The 21,701-nt window shown below is 47.6% G+C and overlaps 1 protein-coding gene across 5 annotated transcripts in view; it reads right to left on the bottom strand.

Annotated features, from left to right (window-relative positions):
* Positions 1-21,701, bottom strand: part of TGFBR1 (transforming growth factor beta receptor 1) — a 464,518-nt gene that overhangs the window by 316,291 nt on the left and 126,526 nt on the right. For all 5 annotated transcript variants that reach the window (XM_069219636.1, XM_069219635.1, XM_069219632.1 and 2 more), the window contains one exon: positions 2,191-2,347. In XM_069219636.1, the coding sequence (XP_069075737.1) occupies positions 2,191-2,347 (157 nt within the window). The remainder of the gene's footprint in view (positions 1-2,190; positions 2,348-21,701) is intronic.

Raw genomic sequence — 21,701 nt, forward strand, 5'->3', positions numbered from 1 at the left:
AACAACTTTGCAACTTTGAAGCAACATTTAAAGAAACTCTCCCTTCCCGCCTGAAGCATGAGACTTCACACTCTGCACCCGACACCCCCCGGCTCGACTCCAGGACAACAAACACTGCAGAGAGGACTCCCAGGCGACTAACGACGTGGACACCCTGAGTTGAACTCCCTGCACCCCCACAGCAACGCATGTATAGAGGATCCAGAGGCTCCCCCTGACCGCGACAGCCTGGTAACAAAGGAACCCGACGCCTGGACCAATCACTGCACCCGCAGCCCGCAGGACCGATAGGAACCACCTACCAGTGAAGGAGTGACCAGCAGGCGGCCCTCATCCTAGCCCAGTCAGTGGCTGGCCCGAGAAGCCTCCCTGTGCCCTGCCTGCATCGCCTAAGTGACACCCCCGGGTTCCTCCATTGCTTTCAATAGCAAACCCGACACCTACTGCACCCGGCTGCCCCTGTGCCACTGAGGGTGTGTTTTGTGGGCTTGTGTCCCCCCCCAATGCTCTACAAAACGCGCCTGGTCTGCTCCCCGAGGAGGCAGGTACTTACATGTAAGCAGACTAGGACATGAGCACCCCTGTTCTTCATAGGCGCTTATGTGTTTTGGGCCCTCCTTTGACCTCTGCACCTGACCGGCCCTGTGCTGCTGGTGCTGTGGCATTGGGATTACCTATGCCCAGGAGACTGACTGTGTAAAGTGCTTTACTTACCTGAGAAAACTAACAAACTTCCCTCCCCCAGGAACTGTTGATTTTTGCACTGTGTCCACTTTTAAAATAGCTATTTGCCATTTTAACCAAAACTGTGTGTACTACTGCTTTGAATCAAAGTTCTATACTTACCCGTGTGAAGTATCTTGCATTTTATGTATTTACTTCAAATCTTGTGGTTCTAAAATAAAGAAAATATATTTTTCTATATAAAAACTATTGGCCTGGATTTAAGTCTGTGAGTGTGTGTTCCTCATTTATTGCCCGTGTGTGTACAACAAATGCTTGACAGTACCCTCTGATAAGCCTACTGCTCAACCACACTACCACAAAATAGAGCATTAGTATTATCTAATTTTGCCACTATCAACCTCTAAGGGGAACCCATGGACTCTGTGCACACTATCTCTCACTTTGAGATAGTATATACAAAGCCAACTTCCTACACACTTTATTTACTGAACTTTGATGGGGTAAACCAAGTGCAACAGTACTTAGTAATAATGGATGGGGTGAAGGGACAAAGAAAGTCAGTACCTGGGGGCTGTGGCTTCAATGAAAAAGACAAAGAAGAAAGAGAAAAAAAGTGCAAGATAAGCTAGCTGTGTAGTTGTACATTATACATTAAATGAAAGCAGTGAATCCAAAGTAATGGTGAAGAGAGTAATAATGGCCCCAGTGTCTGTTTTTGTAGAGTCATACACTATAAGTTCATAATGTCCTTCTAGTGTTTCTCAATTTGCAAGTCAGTTCCTTCTTCTCTGTTTGAGGATAGCTCCTGTAGGTTCCTGAGAGCCTCCCAGTATCTGGGATTCTGGGCTGTAGCCGGCGAGAGAATGAGTCTTGGGCGGGTCTGTGCTTGCTAAACAGTCAAATCACCACTAACTCGCAAATCATCCTGCATCAATGTCTCTTCTTTCTTCCTCCTCTGTGGAGTCTGACATTCTGTGCATCTCAGCCATTACTACTAAATCTGGGACATGTTGGGGCATTCTCAATTATGCCTATTATATGTGTTTTAAATGGCTTCCAGATTTTCTTCCTAGTGTGGCATCCTATCCGAAATAATAGCTAATAACTTCCCCATCTCCAAACTGTGCCATATTTTGGACTGCTAATTCCCTATTGGGAGTGAGGCTCCTGCTTCCAGAATTGGGCCAATGGTTATCTTCCTTTTAAAATAAATTTGATAATTTGGCCTGCGAATGGGTTTGGTTTATGTGCTATCTTCACAGTAAGACCCAGGAGTATGAAGGCCTGTGAGAATAACAGTTCAAGAGGAGTCACATTAATTCGAGCTTTGGGAATCGTCCCATGAGTGAAATTTCAAGGAATATTTCAATACCCAAACATTAAACAGCAGATTAATGCACAGAACGTGAATCTAGAATAAGCTCATTTTGCTAAAAACAGGATTACAAAGTAAAAAAGAAAAAGACAATGGTTATGAAATTATTGATGCTACTATATATATACCTCTTGGTTCCCACTCTGTGGTTTGGGGCAATGTCAATTGTGTCCGTAGCTGAATCATGCCTCACTGCCAATCCCAAATCAGCAATACAGCATGTTCCATTCTTTTTGACAAGTATGTTCTTTGACTTCAAATCTCTGTGCGCAATTGCAGGCTTTCCTGTTGCATCAAAGGAAGCAAACATTACAATATAAACAAAGGTAACATTTTGGTTAGTAACATAGCTTGGATCATGTGAAAACGTGTATTGCTGTAACGCAAAAATCTAGCACAGAGTCAAATTGCATAGTAAGAATGGAAAGCTATTTTGATGACCTGGTTTTTGAATCAAAACAAAATTGACAGATTACAAAGCAGGATGAATTGTGAATTAGTGTGATATCATTTATTAAACAGTCCTTGTGAGAAGGTGGCAAGAGTATGTCTGCCCATCTTGCACTACCACATAATATACATCCTTCGAGAAACTGTCTTACAGTACGATTTAAGGCGTTTTATTAAAAATACAAGTGAAATAAGGCTCAACTACACACTCTGGAAGAGATTGAAAGGAATCAGTTGGGGGATTTCTATGACATGCAGCTCTATCCATCCCCTACAAACAGGCAAACTTCACAGTGCCACTGGCTGAAACTCATGCTTAGAATGTTATAATTCATAATATGCAAATGGTTTCGGTCAAATGAATGCCTCACAATTTAAGCTTCCTTATTGGTCTCACCTTGTAGGATAGAAATAGTTGCTTTGAAAAGTCTTTTATGAAATAAAAGCATTACCATGCAGAAAAATGCAATGAAATCCTTGAAAGAGAGCCACTTGCATGTTCCAAGTGATTCAATAGAGGTACAAATAATACTGATCAAAATAGTATGCATACCGATTATTTGTTTAGCACAAATAAATACTACTAAACCAACACCTAAGAACACTTAACGTAAATCAATACAATTATATTTTTGACACATACCATCAGCAAAATACTCAACATGGTATTGCAATTTAGAATAAAACGAATTTAGATATACTGCCAATTCATCAATATTATGAAAGAATTCATATATTATATTTTACTATGCAAATTAACCAAATATATTACCTAATTATTGCTTTACATAAACCACCATATACACCAAAACATTAAACAACATTAGCAAACATTAAATTCTACCCCAATTACATTTACATTATCCTGGGAGATTAATATTTATACAAGTAAAAAATGGAAACAAACATTTCAAGAGTATATAATATATGCTTGACTACTTTAATTGCTCACAATTGATAAAACTGTACACAACTGGTTATATATCTATTTTGGATTACATATTCTAATACAATTTACATCATTATGGATTATTAGAATCGTACTACAGTGTCCATAAAGAATTAAGGGTAGCACTTCAACGATAAATCTGTAACAATATAAGGTCTCCAAACAACAATTTTCTTTTTGTATTTCAGATGCTTTCCATTCAAGAAACTGTAAACAAAACAACTTTGAATACCAATAAAAACAAATAAAGGAGCCAATACGCACTAATGTAATAAGCTGCTAAAAAAACACAGTACATCAATAGAGGTCAAGAAAACTAACAATTATATCATTTGGCTTTAGCGGACAACACAGCAATAATAAATGCCACTTGCTATCATGAAGACTACGATACCCAAACCAAAGAAAATTTTGGGGTACTAATAAGGAATTTTCTGGTGAAAAACAATGTACTTATTAATATAAAACAATCTAAAGTAAAAATAATACCTGCAATAACGCTAATAAACAGAATGAAACAAGAAGCCCAATATTTACTAGATCCACCAGAGCCACCAACCTCACCAATAAAAATCATAAAACAAGTCAAGGTGAAAATACTAATGACGGCATCAGGAACATATTCCAGAAAGAGAAAACTATGCTTAAGGATGTATAGGCATGTGTGCGTATAAATGGGATATGTGTATGGGTGAATAAGAGTGTGTTATGTGTACTTGCGGTACAGGGCATAACTTTCACTATAGATGGCACTGTTAAATGTATAACAATTTTACAAGGATTTTTTTTTTTAAAGGGGAGAAATTTAAAGAACAGAACAATGTTCTGAAAAAAACGTTCACACCATAGAAGATTTTAAGCACTTTAAAATGAATCAAACTAACCAAAATGGCAGCATTTTTACAGTTATAAATATAACACTGTCTACCATCCACTGGGAGCAAAATGACTGTGTAACTGAAACATGTTGAAATGGGAGAAAATTAAACTGAAGAGTTAACTGTTTATTTGGATTCCATCAATGAATTTGACATGCACACCAAAACCTCACATTTTGACTAATATTGCCAAAAGGATGAATGGATTTGCACCAAACCAAGAAAAGGCATGAATGAACAAAAACCCAAGATGTCATTCCAATTTAGTGACCCTCTGTTCAGCAGCTTCGGAATTAGGCAAGCAGAAACATTTTGGAAGAGAAATTTCATTTCATTATATTGGCCAGTGAAAACAATTTTTTGACCCTTCTTGTAACTATATCAGTTTGTGCAATATGCAGCAGAATTTCCCAAGTCTTGGATGTCCTCATATACTCTTGCTTCACCAGAAAGATATAACTCAACAATATCAAGGTAGAAAATGAAAATGCTCCAAAAACACCAGACATCAGAGCAAAGTTATTCGAGCCACAGCTTTAGGGTTGGTTGAAGTAGAAATATTAAGACATTATGAAATAGGACTAAAGGTGAGGGTAATACATCATCTTTCTTCACTTGACTACAGGGGCCAAGGGAGGGGGCATGGCCAATTGCGTAAGATGACGGCTGCAATTTAGGAGAGTAGCAGCCGGCAGTGACTGTCCCCACATTACACCAGGGCCCGGAAGGCCAGAGGGAAGCCCAGCTGCTGGCGGTGGCACTTCGCAATGCCTCAACCTCCCCACATGACAGGGATCGATCTCCCAGACTCCTTGTCGGAAGAAGGATCGACAACTTCGATGTCAGAGAGGCCGCAAATCACACACTGCAACCAGCAGATGGACTGATATGAACATTTACAGATTCACAGATACTGCGGCAACTATAATTGCGTGCTTGTTCCTGCCTTAGACAGATCACCAGCCCTCCCTCTCCCTGACACTCCGGTTACCCGTAATGCCACAGCTCTGGCTAAATAGCGACAACATTGGTCCCTGCCGAATATATAGCAGGCCCAAATTTCCCTTTTCCAATCATAACCCACGATACGTGGATGTGAACTGGGGGATAGTGCCTAACCCAGTCCTAACGTGGAACTTGAAGCCCATGTGGTTAGAAGACACTGCATTCAAGTCCACTATCCAAGACACAGTTACCACCTACTTTACAGACTACGCAGGTTCTGCCTCCTCCTCCCTTATAGAATGGGAGGCTTTCAAAATGGCTTTGCGAGAGGCATATATTCATACTGTCAAAGGATCCTAGTGAGCAATAAAAAAAAAAAAATCTGAGAGGTTGAGGGTCCCTTGAGAGCTCAGTAGAGGGAGGCTGTGTCAGACCGCACGCAAGAAGCGGACTTAGAAAGATAGTTACCATGTTAAAAGCCTCCGCTGCCTAGATTGGACAGCACACGTTGTCCGTATCCATGCCGAGGGTCTTGGTAGGCTTCCAGCCAGGCTGGTTAAAGCCCGCACCCAAGGGACACCCATATACGCGATACAAGACCACAAGGGCATATCACACGACACAATGTGGCATTAAAAGTTCCTTCTGCTCATATTACTCTAAGCTATACCAAGGAGAAGCTCCAAGGACGCATAAGACACAGTACCAAGCCCTAGCAGACGTTCACCTACCAAGTACCAACAGACCGGGAACAGGTCACAGGGGGCTCCATCACAGAACAAAAGAAGGTAATCAGAGCTCTCCTATCCCTGGAGTTCTACACAACCTATGAAGGTCCCCTGGCACCCCACCTCCTACAATCGTTCCAGTTAGCAAGGGAGCTTGGTCTCTCCCTGCGTGAAACCCAAAGTAGTGCCAATCCCGAAACTGGGCTGTAACCTCTCCCTTCCTTTACAGGCTGAGCTCCCTTCTTTCATTGGTCTACAAAATTCTCAGAACAAAAAAAATAAAATAAAAACTTGCAGACCAAATACTCCCCAGTCCTGAACTGACCCATACCGTTAAGGATAGCTTTATCCCCTTCCATAATAGCTTATTAAATAAACAACTTTGTATGTGGTCATGGAACAGGCTCCCTAAACTTGGCCCAAGGCAGCCTGCCTTTCTCTCAACCTAGAACAGGCATTCAGCTCTCAAAACTGGGACTACATGTTTTGGGCCCTCCAACAATATGGTTTTGTCCCTCAAAATCATAGTATGGATTAGACTGCTATATTCCGACCCCAACGCTATATCCAGGATGATTTGCCATATCTCGGAGATCAATCCCATAATTACGGGCACCCCATCCAAGTTATTCTTCATGTAGGCACTGGAGCCCGGGGTGGGGAAAACCAGCCGCAGGGACTGGTACATTCCTTTGGGAACCCAGACGCATATCGTCTTCTTCTATGTAACGGCATGACCCTCTACCTTCGGAAGACTTGCCCCAATTCTAAACGCATTTGTTGAGGTCTCAGGCCTTAAATTTAACTACGCCAAGAGGCGTGGCTGAGCCAGCAACCTAGATGGCCGAACAGCTCAAACACCAGAGGAATCACCTAACACTAAGCCTGGGCACCATCTGCCATCAAATATGCCCCCGGGTCTAACCTGAGACGGGTGGCTCGATCTCTGTTGCCCTGCCGTCCAAGACCGTCCTTAAATTGGTGGCAATTCACCAGATGGCCTATGATGGACTACGGGAACACCTGTGACTTCACTCAGACCCCTCTGACAACTACAGGGGACTGCCTGCTCCATTGCTTGCTAGGTGCCCACTGCCCTGATATCTGGGGCCTGTGCTCTCCCTGCCACCATATGACGCCACCATTGATCGATCTGGTAACTGAGTGAACAGGATGGCTGCGGGGCTGAGGCACAGACCGGTCTCTCCCCACCCCACTTCCGCATCACTCGTGGTGGAGAACAACCTTAAGTATGGCCGCATTGCATCAACACCACCTTAGGGCGGTGTCAGAGGCCTGCTCCAGCAAAGCATAACCCGCATGATAAATGAAAGACTGGGTCCCGGGTGATTGCTATGTCGCACAGATCACTGTTGAGCCATACTAGTTGCACTCCTCGAGCTGCTCGCTTCTGAGTTTGTGACTACAACGTTGGAACCATGCATATGCAGAGAGACTCCTCTAGGCTATATACTCCCTTGCACACACCTACATAAGGCTTCATTTCACAAGCTTAACCATCCTTTTTGAGCCAAGGTAAACCTGTCACAACTTACCACGGCACCAACAATTTTTATGCTGGATTTATGTTACCACCCCACTGCCTAAACACTCAATGGCACAACCTCACATGTACGCATGTTACCTACACACTGCACTAAATAACACCACTCTAATGCAAACACCAGACTTGAGCTCCAATACATAACTTGGTGCATCAGAGGCCTCAATAACCCCAGCAAATGGAGGCAGGTTCTCTCCTATTTAACCAGACATGGAGACCAACTGGGCTTTTTACAAGAGACACACCTTTCCCCTCGTGACACCTTCGCATTTGCCACCACATGGGACTTCATCTATTGTTTTGCATACTACAGCTCCTACTCCTGTGGGTTTGTATCCAAGTCCATAAGAGTATCCCCTTCACTTTCGATGAGTGTACTGCTGACACTAACAACAGATATTTGTTGGTATCCGGATCACTGGCAGACAGGTCAATGTTTCTTGTGAATATCTATGCACCGAATACTGACTGCCCAGAATTCTATCATGAACTGTCCGTGTTAATAGGCTGCACTCAGGCTGAATATATATGCCATCCCTCACTTTATACAACTGCCTATCCCAAAGTCACAAAGCCTAGATCGCTACACCCTCTAACTGACATATTAGGTACCTTTCAGCTAACTGGCATCTGGCGGTCATCTAACACCCACACGAAAGACTACCTTTTTCTCTGCCCCACAAGCCTGGACTCTCACAGATCACTGGTATGTCTCCTGAGGAGCCCTTCTGCAGCTCACCGCCATCACACACCCACCCCGCCCCTTATCGCACAATGCCCTGGTAAAGATGACGCTAAAGGTTCTGAACTCTGGCTGCTCTTGCAGATGCTGGAACTTTACCAAAACTACGCTTCTAGATGAGGTCTTTCAGTCGGAGGTCCGTGATGCAATAACTGAATACTTTGCTATTAACACATGCTCAGTCGCCACCCATTCTATGCTTTGGGAAGCCTTTAAAGCCTACATAAAAGGGGTGTGCATTTCAAAGCTGACTTGGCTAAAGTGGAAGGGTGACTAAGAGACCTTGAGGACCCATACAAGTCCAACCCACAGCTCTCATTTGCACAGTCGTTCTACTCTTCTGCAGGAATTCCATGACTTAGCAGATCACAAGGTGACATATCTGGGCAAATAGGCCAAAGCATTCCAGTAAGGTAAGGGAGAGCATCCCAAACACTCTGGCTCAGCTATTGCGACCCCCTATCAAGCCATGTATGTTACAGAACTCCAGACCACCGATGGCACTATTGCTATGGACAATGCCACAATAGTTGCCACATTCACATCCTACCATTGGCATCTGTACACATCGTAAGCAACAGCGGGTGTGACTGCCCCAATGGAGACCTACCCGAGGTGGCCATGGTGTGGCTCGAGCCTGGGCAACAGCGATTCCTGGCTGCCCTTATTACCAGTGAAGAAATCACACAAGCCACTGACACTCTTGGTGGCTCCAAGAACCCTGGCTCGGACAGCTTTACTGGAAACTTTTATAAAGCATACAAAACTATCCTAGCCCTGCACATTTTAAAGGTCTACTCCCAGTCAACTGAGCTAGGGATACTCCGCCCTACTTTACGTGAAGCTGTCATTACCTTACTACTTAAACCGGGCAAGCCAGCTCACTTGTGCACCTCCTATAAACTGCTTTCACTCGAACCATGACAACAAGATATTAGCTAAGATACTAGCAACCCGCCTACCCCTTTTAATGGATCCTATAATCTCCCCTATACAATCTGGTTTTGTCCCGCACTGCTTCACCTCTAACAATCTTCGTACATTCTTCGCACTGTTAAACCAGATCATGCACACCACCCCCACCGAAGTTGCTTTATTAGATGCTGAAAAAGCATTTGATTAGCTGGAGTGGACGTTTCTATGTGCAACTCTTAGCAAGCTGAAGGTACCCAAAGTCCTTAGGAACCTCATATTGTTACTATATACGGACCCCTAGGCACACCATCAGGTTAACTGCACGCTCTGATGCCTTTCCGATCACTAGGGGCACCAGACAGGGCTGCTCACTTCCCCCCCACCTCCTGTTCAACACCTCCAGGAGTGCCACTTCTGCAGAGGCCTCCAGTTCCATCATGGTTCCATCATGGTCCCCATCCATGCAGATGATATATTATTATTTGTCCGTGACCCAGCTGTTAACCTGGGACCTTTTCCAGCCTCTCAATTAACTTGGATAAATCAGAACTTTCTCAGCTAACAGAGGCCACATTCCCACCCACCTGTGAACACCCACTAAGATAGGGCACTGATTTCCCCCCCAAATATCTGGGAATATATGTACAAGTTACTTACCTTTGGTAACAAAATATCTGGTAGAGACATATTCTAGTTGCAGATTCCTTACCTTTGAATTTCCCCAGGCATCAGACTGGATCCGGAGATTTTTCTTCGAGCAGTACCTCTATGCGCCGTCAGGTGTCGTGCTCCCAGTGATGACATTGCAGTCGCATGTAAGTGCCACCGCGGCGCGCTGACGTCAGTTTCTTTTCACAAATTTTTACGGCAGTAGCGCGGAGCCATGAAGAACACAGAGTGGTGCACCAAAACTAGGGCTCTTAAGGGGAAGTTCCTGTCCCCAGAAAACAGTTTGCAGTGCGGGGAGTGTGAGAAAGTAGCCTCTTTCTAGCCTTGTTACCCCCATTTTGGCCTGTTTCCGAGTATATGTCAGGGTGTTTTCACTGTCTCACTGGGATCCTGCTAGCCAGGGCCCAGTGCTCATAGTAAAAACCCTATGTTGTCAGTATGTTTGTTATGTGTCACTGGGACCCTGCTAGCCTGGACCCCAGTGCTCACAAGTTTGTGGCCTATACGTATGTGTTCCCTGTGTGATGCTTAACTGTCTCACTGAGGTTCTGCTAACCAGAACCTCAGTGGTTATGCTCTCTCTGCTTTACAAACTGTCACTAGCAAGCTAGTGACCAATTTCACCAATTCACATTGGCATACTGGAACACCCTTATAATTCCCTAGTATATGGTACTGAGGTACCCAGGGTATTGGGGTTCCAGGAGATCCCTATGGGCTGCAGCATTTCCTTTGCCACCCATAGGGAGCTCTGAAAATTCTTACACAGGCCTGCCACTGCAGCCTGAGTGAAATAATGCCCACATTATTTCACAGCCATTTTACACTGCACATAAGTAGCTTATAAGTCACCTATATGTCTAACCTTCACCTGGTGAAGGTTGGGTGCTAAGTTACTTAGTGTGTGGGCACCCTGGCACTAGCCAAGGTGCCCCCACATCGTTCAGGGCAAATTCCCCGGACTTTGTGAGTGAGGGGACACCATTCCACGTGTGCACTATACATAGGTCACTACCTATGTATAGCGTCACAATGGTAACTCCGAACAAGGCCATGTAACATGTCTAAGATCATAGAATTGTCACCCCAATGCCATTCTGGCATTAGGGAGACAATTCCATGATCCCCCGAGTCTCTAGCACAGACCTGGGTACTGCCAAACTACCTTTCCCGGGGTTTCACTGCAGCTGCTGCCAACCCCTCAGACAGGTTTCTGCCCTCCTGGGGTCCAGCCAGGCTTGGCCCAGGAAGGCAGAACAAAGGACTTCCTCAGAGAGAGGGTGTTACACCCTCTCCCTTTGGAAAAAGGTGTCAGGGCTGGGGAGGAGTAGCCTCCCCCAGCCTCTGGAAATACTTTGATGGGCACAGATGGTGCCCATCTCTGCATAAGCCAGTCTACACCGGTTCAGGGATCCCCCAGCCCTGCTCTGGCGCGAAACTGGACAAAGGAAAGGGTAGTGACCACTCCCCTGACCTGCACCTCCCAGGGGAGGTGCCCAGAGCTCCTCCAGTGTGCTCCAGACCTCTGCCATCTTGGAAACAGAGGTGTTGCTGGCACACTGGACTGCTTTGAGTGGCCAGTGGCATCAGGTGACGTCAGAGACTCCTTCCGATAGGCTCTTACCTTTCTTACTAGCCTATCCTCCTCCCTAGGTAGCCAAACCTCCTTTTCTGGCTACTTAGGGTCTCTTCTTGGGGAATTCTTCAGATACCAAATGCAAGAGCTCATCAGACTTCCTCTGCATCTCCCTCTTGACCTTCTGCCAAAGGATCGACCGCTGACTGCTCAGGACGCCTGCAAAACCGCAACAAAGTAGCAAAGACGACTACTACAACCTTGTATCGCTTCATCCTGCTGGCTTTCTCGCCTGTTTCCTGGGGTAGCCTGCCTCCTTCTTCCACCAGGAGCTCTGAAGAAATCTCCCGTGGGTCGACGGAATCCTCCCCCTGCAACCGCAGGCAACAAAAGACTGCATCACCGGTCCTCTGGGTCCCTTCTCAGCACGACGAGCGTGGTCCCTGGAACTCAGCAACTCTGTCCAAGTGGCTCCCACAGTCCAGTGACTCTTCAGTCCAAGTTTGGTGGAGGTAAGTCCTTGCCTCCCCACGCTAGACTGCATTGCTGGGTACTGCGTGATTTGCAGCTGCTCCGGCTCCTGTGCACTCTTCCAGGATTTCCTTCGTGCACAGCCAAGCCTGGGTCCCCGACACTCTAACCTGCAGTGCACAACCTTCTGAGTTGCCCTCCGGCGTCGTGGGACTCCCTTTTCTGACTTCGGGTGGACTCCGGTTCACTCCTCTTCTAAGTGCCTGATCCGGTACTTCGGCGGGTGCTGCCTGCTTTTGTGTGGGCTCCCTGACTTGCTGGGCGCCCCCTCTGTCTCCTCATCCAAGTGGCGACATCCTAGTCCCTCCTGGGCCACAGCAGCATCCAAAAACCCTAACCGCGACCCTTGCAGCTAGCAAGGCTTGTTTGCGGTCTTTCTGCGTGGGAACACCTCTGCAAGCTTCTTCACGACGTGGGACATCCATCCTCCAAAGGGGAAGTTCCTAGTCCTCTTCGTTCTTGCAGAACACAAAGCTTCTTCCATCCGGTGGCAGCTTCTTTGCACCCTCAGCTGGCATTTCCTGGGCATCTGCCCACTCTCGACACTGTCGCGACTCTTGGATTTGGTCCCCTTGTTTTACAGGTACTCAGGTCCGGAAATCCACTGTTTTTGCATTGCTGGTGTTGGTCTTCCTTGCAGAATCCCCCTATTACGACTTTTGTGCTCTCTGGGAGTTATAGGTGCACTTTACACCTACTTTTCAGGGTCTTGGGGTGGGCTATTTTTCTAACCCTCACTGTTTTCTTACAGTCCCAGCGACCCTCTACAAGCTCACATAGGTTTGGGGTCCATTCGTGGTTCGCATTCCACTTCTGGAGTATATGGTTTGTGTTGTCCCTATACCTATGTGCTCCTACTGCAATCTACTGTAACTTTACATTGCTTGCATTACTTCCTTTTGCTATTACTGAATATTTTTGGTATTGTGTACATATATCTTGTGTATATTTGGCATCCTCATACTGAGGGTACTCACTGAGATACTTTTGGCATATTGTCATAAAAATAAAGTACCTTTATTTTTAGTATATCTGTGTATTGTGTTTTCTTATGATATTGTGCATATGGCACCAGTGGTATAGTAGGAGCTTTGCATGTCTCCTAGTTCAGCCTAAGCTGCTCTGCTATAGCTACCTTCTATCAGCCTAAGCTGCTAGAAACACCTCATCTACACTAATAAGGGATAACTGGACCTGGTACAGAGTGTAAGTACCCCTTGGTACCCACTACAAGCCAGGCCAGCCTCCCACAGGGAGGATGGGCAGGTCGGTAACGAATCTGCAACTAGAATATGTCTCTACCAGATATTTTTGTTACCGAAGGTAAGTAACTTGTACATCTAATAGAGACTTCTAGTTGCAGATTCCTTACCTCAGAATAGATACCAGAGTAATATCCCCTGTGGAGGGCCTGCGAACCAAGATCACACCAAAATGTCCTGTAGGACCGAATGGCCAAAGTAGCCGTCCCTTCGGACCTGATTGTCCAGGCAGTACTGCTTGTTAAAAGTGTGCAGAGATGCCCACGTTGCGCTGTGGCAGCAGCAGTCGCTCTGGTGGAGTGAGCTTGCAAACCTTCAGGAGGTTGCTTCTTGGCCAGAGCGTAGCACATTTTGATGCATAAGAGTACCCATCTTGAAATGGTCCTCTTCTGCACCACCTTCCCCTTCTTTGCACCCACATATCCCACAAAGAGTTGATCGTCCACCAGGAAGTCTTTGGTACGATCAAGATAGAACGCCAATGCTCTTTTTGGGTCCAGATGGTGGAGTCTCTCCTCTTCATGAGAGGGATGTGGGGGTGTATAAAAGGTAGGCAACGTGATGGACTGTCCGACATGGAAGGGTGTCACTATCTTAGGTAGAAAATAAGCCCTTGTGCGAAGCACCCCTTTGTCAGGATGTACGGCAAGAAAAGGTGGTTTAGATGACAGAGCCTGGAGTTCACTAACTCTGCGGGCAGAAGTAATGGCAACTAAAAAGACAGTCTTTATACAGGGAGTGCAGAATTATTAGGCAAGTTGTATTTTTGAGGATTAATTTTATTATTGAACAACAACCATGTTCTCAATGAACCCAAAAAACTCATTAATATCAAAGCTGAATATTTTTGGAAGTAGTTTTTAGTTTGTTTTTAGTTTTAGCTATGTTAGGGGGATATCTGTGTGTGCAGGTGACTATTACTGTGCATAATTATTAGGCAACTTAACAAAAAAAAATATATACCCATTTCAATTATTTATTATTACCAGTGAAACCAATATAACATCTCAACATTCACAAATATACATTTCTGACATTCAAAAACAAAACAAAAACAAATCAGTGACCAATATAGCCATCTTTCTTTGCAAGGACACTCAAAAGCCTGCCATCCATGGATTCTGTCAGTGTTTTGATCTGTTCACCATCAACATTGCGTGCAGCAGCAACCACAGCCTCCCAGACACTGTTCAGAGAGGTGTACTGTTTTCCCTCCTTGTAAATCTCACATTTGATGATGGACCACAGGTTCTCAATGGGGTTCAGATCAGGTGAACAAGGAGGCCATGTCATTAGATTTCCTTCTTTTATACCCTTTCTTGCCAGCCACGCTGTGGAGTACTTGGACGCGTGTGATGGAGCATTGTCCTGCATGAAAATCATGTTTTTCTTGAAGGATGCAGACTTCTTCCTGTACCACTGCTTGAAGAAGGTGTCTTCCAGGAACTGGCAGTAGGACTGGGAGTTGAGCTTGACTCCATCCCCAACCCGAAAAGGCCCCACAAGCTCATCTTTGATGATACCAGCCCAAACCAGTACTCCACCTCGCTGGCGTCTGAGTCGGACTGGAGCTCTCTGCCCTTTACCAATTCAGCCACGGGCCCATCCATCTGGCCCATCAAGACTCACTCTCATTTCATCAGTCCATAAAACCTTAGAAAAATCAGTCTTGAGATATTTCTTGGCCCAGTCTTGACGTTTCAGCTTGTGTGTCTTGTTCAGTGGTGGTCGTCTTTCAGACTTTCTTACCTTGGCCATGTCTCTGAGTATTGCACACCTTGTGCTTTTGGGCACTCCAGTGATGTTGCAGCTCTGAAATATGGCCAAACTGGTGGCAAGTGGCATCGTGGCAGCTGCACGCTTGACTTTTCTCAGTTCATGGGCAGTTATTTTGCGCCTTGGTTTTTCCACACGCTTCTTGCGACCCTGTTGACTATTTTGAATGAAACGCTTGATTGTTCGATGATATCTCACTATTTTTAACTTTTCTGAGCCTGTCAAGTCCTTCTTTTGACCCATTTTGCCAAAGGAAAGGAAGCTGCCTAATAATTATGCACACCTGATATAGGGTGTTGATGTCATTAGACCACACCCCTTCTCATTACAGAGATGCACATCACCTAATATGCTTAATTGGTAGTAGGCTTTCGAGCCTATACAGCTTGGAGTAAGACAACATGCATAAAGAGGATGATGTGGTCAAAATACTCATTTGCCTAATAATTCTGCACTCCCTGTAGTCAAGAGCCTTAGAGGGCAGTTGTGAAGTGGTTCAAACAGGGTACATATAAGGTTTGTCAATACAAGACTGAGATCCCATTAGAGCATGATGAATGGGATCAAGTAACCTCAAGAAAGCAGAGATAGCAGAAAGATATCCCTCAAGAGTGCCCAAGGTGGAACCCTGCCGGGCAAGGGAAAGAATAAACATAAGAACTTGAGCGAGAGGAGCAGATCGAGTATCAACAGAATCGTCAATTCACCATGCCACAAATTTCTTCCAACAACAGGCGTATACAGTTTTGGTTGAGGGATGCCTGGCTGCCAAGATAACATCACAGGCTTCGGGTGACAGGTCAGAAGACATCAACTGTCGCTGCTCAATCTCCACGCAAGAAGTCACAGAGTTGGCAGGTTCGGGTGGAGGACCTTCCCCTGCTGCTGCGACAGAAGATCCTCCTGAAGGGGCAGTCTGATCAGAGGCTCTAGGGCCATGTTCAGAAGCTTGGAATACCAAACTCTTCGTGCCCAGTCCGGAGTCATCAGTATTACTTGGGCACGGTCTGGCCTGATCTTCAGAACTCTGGGCAGAAGTGGTATTGGCTGGAAGGCGTACAGGAGGCATGAATTCCAGTCGCAACGATAAGCGTCGCCGAGCGAGTGCCGCCTTGGAAACTCCAACACGCAAAAAAGTTCATATTGCGTGTTCTCTATGGAGGCCAACAAGTCTAACCAAGGTTCTCTCCACTGCAAGAAGAGACCTTGTGCCACCTCCGGATGGAGACGCCATTCGTGGTCGACCATGCATCATAGGCTGAGTTCGTCTGCTCTGGCATTCAAGGAGACTGCCAGGTGTTGAACCACCAGAGAAATGCCCTGATGTTCCAGCCAAGTCCAGAGACGAAGGGCCTCTTGACAAAGGGTCCATGACCCCACTCCGCCTTCTTTGTTGCAATACCACATGGCGGTGGTGTTGTCTGTGAACACTTGCACTGCTTTCTCCTTGAGGGAGGGAAGAAATGCTTCCAATTCTAGTCGAATGGCTCAGAGCTCCAGATGATTGATATGGAGCCCGGTTCATGCCAGTGACCAGATGCCCCTGATCTCTGCCTCCCCCATGTGGCTACCCCATCCCAGAAGTGACGCATCTGTCACAACTATATGATCTGGTTGGGGAAAGGAGAGGGATCTGCCCTTGACCCAATCCTGATTCGTTAACGACCACTGCAGGTCTTTCGCAGTACCTTCTGAGATCTGGACCTTGTCGGAGAGATTTCCCTGATGCTGCGCCCACTGGAACTTCAGGTCCCAGTGCAGAGCCTGAATATGCCATCTGGCATTTTGAACCAGCAGGATGCAGGAGGCCATGAGGCCCAGCAGCCTCAGAGTCATTCTCACCGAAATACAGGACAGAGGCTGACACATCAGTATCATAGCCTAAATATCCTGGACTCGTTTTTCGGGAGGATATGCCCGAAAATGCACTGTATCCAGAACAGCTCTGAGGAAGCGTCTGAGAAGGAATCAGGTGTGACTTCGGCACGTTGATAACCCCAGCAAATGCAAAAGATTCGCCATAGTCTGTAGGTGTGAGATGACTGTCTGGGGCGAATTCGCCTTTAACAGCCAATAGTCGAGGTAGCGGAAGACTGGGACCCCTAACCTGTGCAGATGAGCTGCCACCATTACCATCACTTTCGTGAACACCTGAGAGGCACTGGTAAGGCCAAAGGGGAGCACAGTAAACTAAAAGTGCTCGTGACCTACCATGAATCGTAGGTAACGTCTGTGGGCCGGCAAGACGGGGGTGTGGATGTATGCGTCTTGCAAGCCCAACGCTACCATTCAGTCTCCAGGATCCAGGGCAGATAGGACCTGAGCCAATGTTAACATTTTGAACTTCTCCTTTTTTTAGGAAGAGACTGAGGGACCGAAGAGCGAATATATGTCGAAGACCTTTGTCCTTTTTCGGAACCAGAAAGTGGTGGGAATAGTAACCACAACCTACTTCTGGCAACGGAACCCTCTCTATAGCCCTTTGGCCAAAAGGGCTTGTACTTCCTCGCAGAGAAGCACCATATGATTCTCCGATTTCAGACTGTGTGAAAGTGGCATGGCTGGAAAAGATGTCTCGAAGGGGAGGGAGTAGCCCCTTCAGACGAATTGGAGTACCCACCTGTCCATGGTAACTGCTTCCCATTGGGGCAGGTGATGGCGTATCCTGCCACCTACTGGCTGCTGATGTACCTGCAGACTGGGAAGGCTTGGAGGATGAGGAGGGGGAGGACTGGGCGACCTACTGGCTCCCTGATCCCTGGGAACGTGGGATCCCGCGGCCACGCAGGGGCTGTGGCCAGGTGGAAAAGGACACGGGTGCCCCTTCCATAGCCACGAAAGGGGCAAAAGGCAGACTTGCTGGGGTCTAGGTGCGGGCATGAGGCCAAGGGACTGGGCCGTGACTCGGGAATCTTTAAAGCGATCGAGCGTTGAGTCCGCCTTCTCTCCAAAGATACGTGTGCATCAAAGGGCATGTCCATCAAGGAATGCTGGACATCCCCAGAAAAGCAAGATGTTCTGAGCCAGACGTGGCGCACCAATACCACAGTCGATGCAACCGATCTGCCTAGGGAGTCTGTTGTATCCAGTCCACAACGAATCATAATCATGAACTTAGCTGCATCCCTCCCACCTGTTACAGCTTGGGATAGAACAGCCCGGGCCTCCTCCTAAACTGCAGACAGCACTTGCGCGACTGTATCCCAGGGAGTATGGGAATAGCGGCCCAAAAGGCATGCGGTGTTCACGGACCGCATCGCTAGACTGTTGGGAAAAAAAAAAACTTTTTCCACAAATTATCCAGTCTTTTTGATTACTTAAGCAGCAGGGAATGCGCCAGACAAAGAAGAAGCCTGGATGACAAGGCTCTCAGGCGTGGGGGTTGGTTCAGGAATTTCAGGTCGGACAGCGCAGGCCAATGGCAGCAGGCAATCGTCCTATTCACAGGAGCGCCTGTGCTGGATCTAGACCAAGTACCCAAAAGGACCTCTGTCAGTGCTTCATTAAAGGGTAAAAGGGGCTTGGAAGAGGAAGACCCCGGCTGAAGCACGTCGGTTAGGATGTTAGGCCTAACCTCCACAGAAGGAAGCTTGAGGTTCAGGACCTCAGCCGCCCTTCTCACCACCACAGACTAAGAAGCAACCTCCTCTGTAGCCACGTTAGGAGGAGAGAGCATACCAGTGTCAGGGGAGGTGTCTAGACCACTGGCTTCACCCAAATCCTGCACCCAGTCCATTTGGGGGTCAATCTGGGATTCTAAAGCGTTCAGCGACCCCTCCATACTCTCCCCGTATCCATACCCAGAAGACTTAGGGTCCGGATCATCCCTGGGCCCAGGAGAGCCCATAGAGAACGGAATCGGCGTTGACCGACATTGTTCCGGCTCCGGGTATGAGAATGGAATGGACATGGATTGTGGGCCCAACTGACGTCGGGAGCATCAACGTCTGACCTGACGTGGGGAAAGGTCGCCGTGGCACAATCGGCATCGTGTCTGATCCGCAAATGGATTCGGAGGGGCCCTTCGGAGCCGAAGCAGACGGCTTTGAAACCAAGGGGACCCCAACAGACTCACCTGTGCCCAATGGTGGGTCGGACCATCCAAAAATTAGGTGCATGGCCTCGTAAAATTCTTTAGGTTGAGCGGGGGTGGCTCCAGCTCCAGGGAAATCGCGGAGCCGACCCAGATGAAGGCTCTGTTGTCAAAGGCCTAGAGCGTCGATGCTCTTCCTGCATCGTATCATCCGATTGACGGGGTGAACTTGAAGAACGCTTGTCCTTCTTCAACAACTTTTTTGTGACCCAAATGTCCCGATGACTTGGGGGACGAAGAGTGGTGGTGACTTTGTGGCTGGTCTCGAGACCTTCCTCTCGAACGGGACCATGAGCGCCGCAGAGTCGAGTGTCGGGCCACCATGAGCTTTAGGGACCGCTCCCTCAAAGCCTTCGGGTTCATGGCACGACACTGAGCACTACAGGTCGTGATCGTGCTCCAAATACCAGAAGCACACGAGGTGCGGATCCGTCACCGACAAGGTTCGTTGACAGGAGTCGCAGGGCTTGAATCCGGTCTTGTGGGACATCCCTCGACGCATCCACAAACTCGTCAAAAATACGAGAAAAATGTCAGCATAGTCAAAAAATGACTGAGGTAGCTCTTCTCCGGATCTGCGCGGAGCGGCAAGAAAATAACTGACGTCAGCGCGCCAGGGTGGCGCCTATATAGGACAGCGGCATCATCATGCGAGCACAACACCAACGACGCCCGCGGAGTCAATCGACACCATCTGACGGCACGCAGAGGTACTGCTCGAAGAAAAGACTTCGGATCCAGTCTGACGCCTGGGGAAATTCAAAGGTAAGGAATCTGCAACTAGAAGTCTCTATCAAATACTGCCTCACAGCTTGTGTGTTGGTGGGGAGAAAATGACTATGTCGACATGGCCCTCCCCTCAGAATGCAATGTCCGCGTCCCACTGTCTGTGGCATAGGCAAGTCACACCTCTAGCAGGCCCAACAGCCCTAAGACAGGGTGCACTATACCACAGGTGAGGGCATAGTTGCATGAGCAATATGCCCCTACAGTGTCTAAGCCAAATCTTAGACATTGTAAGTGCAGGGTAGCCATAAAGAGTATGTAGTCTGGGAGTCTGTCAAATACAAACTCCACAGTTCCATAATGGCTACACTGAATTCTGGGAAGTTTGGTATCAAACGTCTCAGCACAATAAATTCACACTGATGCCAGTGTGGGATTTATTGAAAAACACACACAGAGGGCATTTTAGAGATGCATCCTGTAAACCAGTCCAATTCCTAGTGTTAGGCAGACCAGATCCTACCAGCCTGCCACAACCAGACGGGTTTCTTGCCACATGGGGTGAGTGCCTTTGTCACTCTGAGGCCCGGAACAAATCCTGTACTGGGTGGAGGTGCTTCTCACCTCCCCCTGCAGGAACTGTAACACCTGGCAGTGAGACTCAAAGGCTCAAGCCTGTTACAGCACCCCAGGGTATTCCAGCTAGTGGAGATGTCCCACCTTCCGGACACAGCCCCCACTTTTGGCGGCAAGTCCGGAGGAGATAATGAGAAAAACAAGGAGGAGTCACCCACCAGTCAGAACAGCCCCTAAGGCGTCCTGAGCTGAGGTGACCCCTGCCTTAAGAAATCTTCCATCTTGGTTTGGAGGATTCCCCCAATAGGAATAGGGATGTGCCCAGCCCCCCCCCCCCAGGGAGGAGGCACAAAGAGGGTGTAGCCACCTTCAGGGACAGTAGCCATTGGCTACTGCCCCCCAGACCTAAACACACCCCTAAATTCAGTATTTAGGGGCGGCCCTGAACCTAGGAAATCAGATTCCTGCAAGCTGAAGAAAGAAGGACTGCTGACCTGAAAGCCCCACAGAGACGACGGAGACAACGGACTTGGCCCCAGCCCTACTGGCCTGTCTCCAGACTCAAAGAACCTGCACAGCGACGCATCCAGCGGGACCAGCGACCTCTGAGGACTCAGAGGACTGACCTGCACCTAAAGGACCAAGAACCTCCAGAGGACAGCGGCTCTGTCCAAAAACAGCAACAAAAAACCAACTTTAAAGATACTCTCTTTTGACTCTAAAAGCCTGAGTCTTCACACACTGCACCCGACGCCCCCGGCTCGGGTTCAGGACAACCAACACTGCAGAGAGGACTCCCAGGCGACTCCAAGGACGTGGACCCCCTGAGTCGACCTCCCTCCACCCCACAGCGACACCTGCATAGAGGATCCAGAAGCTCCCCCTGACCGAGACTGCCTTGTAACAAATGAAGCCGATGCCTTGACCAAGCACTGCACCCGCCAGCCCCCAGGACTGAGAGGAACCACCAACCTGTGCAGGAGTGACCGGCAGGCGGCCCTCATCCTAGCCCAGTTGGTGGCTGGCCCGAGAAACCCCCCTGCCAGCATCGCCAGAGTGACCCCGTGTCCCTCCATTGCCTTCAACGCAAAACACGGCCTCTACTTTGCACACTGCACCTGGCCGCCCCTGTGCGGCTGAGGGTGTATTTTGTGTGCCTGTGTGTGTCCCCGCCCCCCCTCCACCCCCAGTGCTCTACAAAACCCCCCTGGTCTGCTCCCAGAGGATGCAGGTACTTACCTGCTACCAGGCTGGAACCA

Source organism: Pleurodeles waltl, chromosome 2_2 (assembly GCF_031143425.1).
Source record: "Pleurodeles waltl isolate 20211129_DDA chromosome 2_2, aPleWal1.hap1.20221129, whole genome shotgun sequence".
Taxonomy (NCBI): domain Eukaryota; kingdom Metazoa; phylum Chordata; class Amphibia; order Caudata; family Salamandridae; genus Pleurodeles; species Pleurodeles waltl.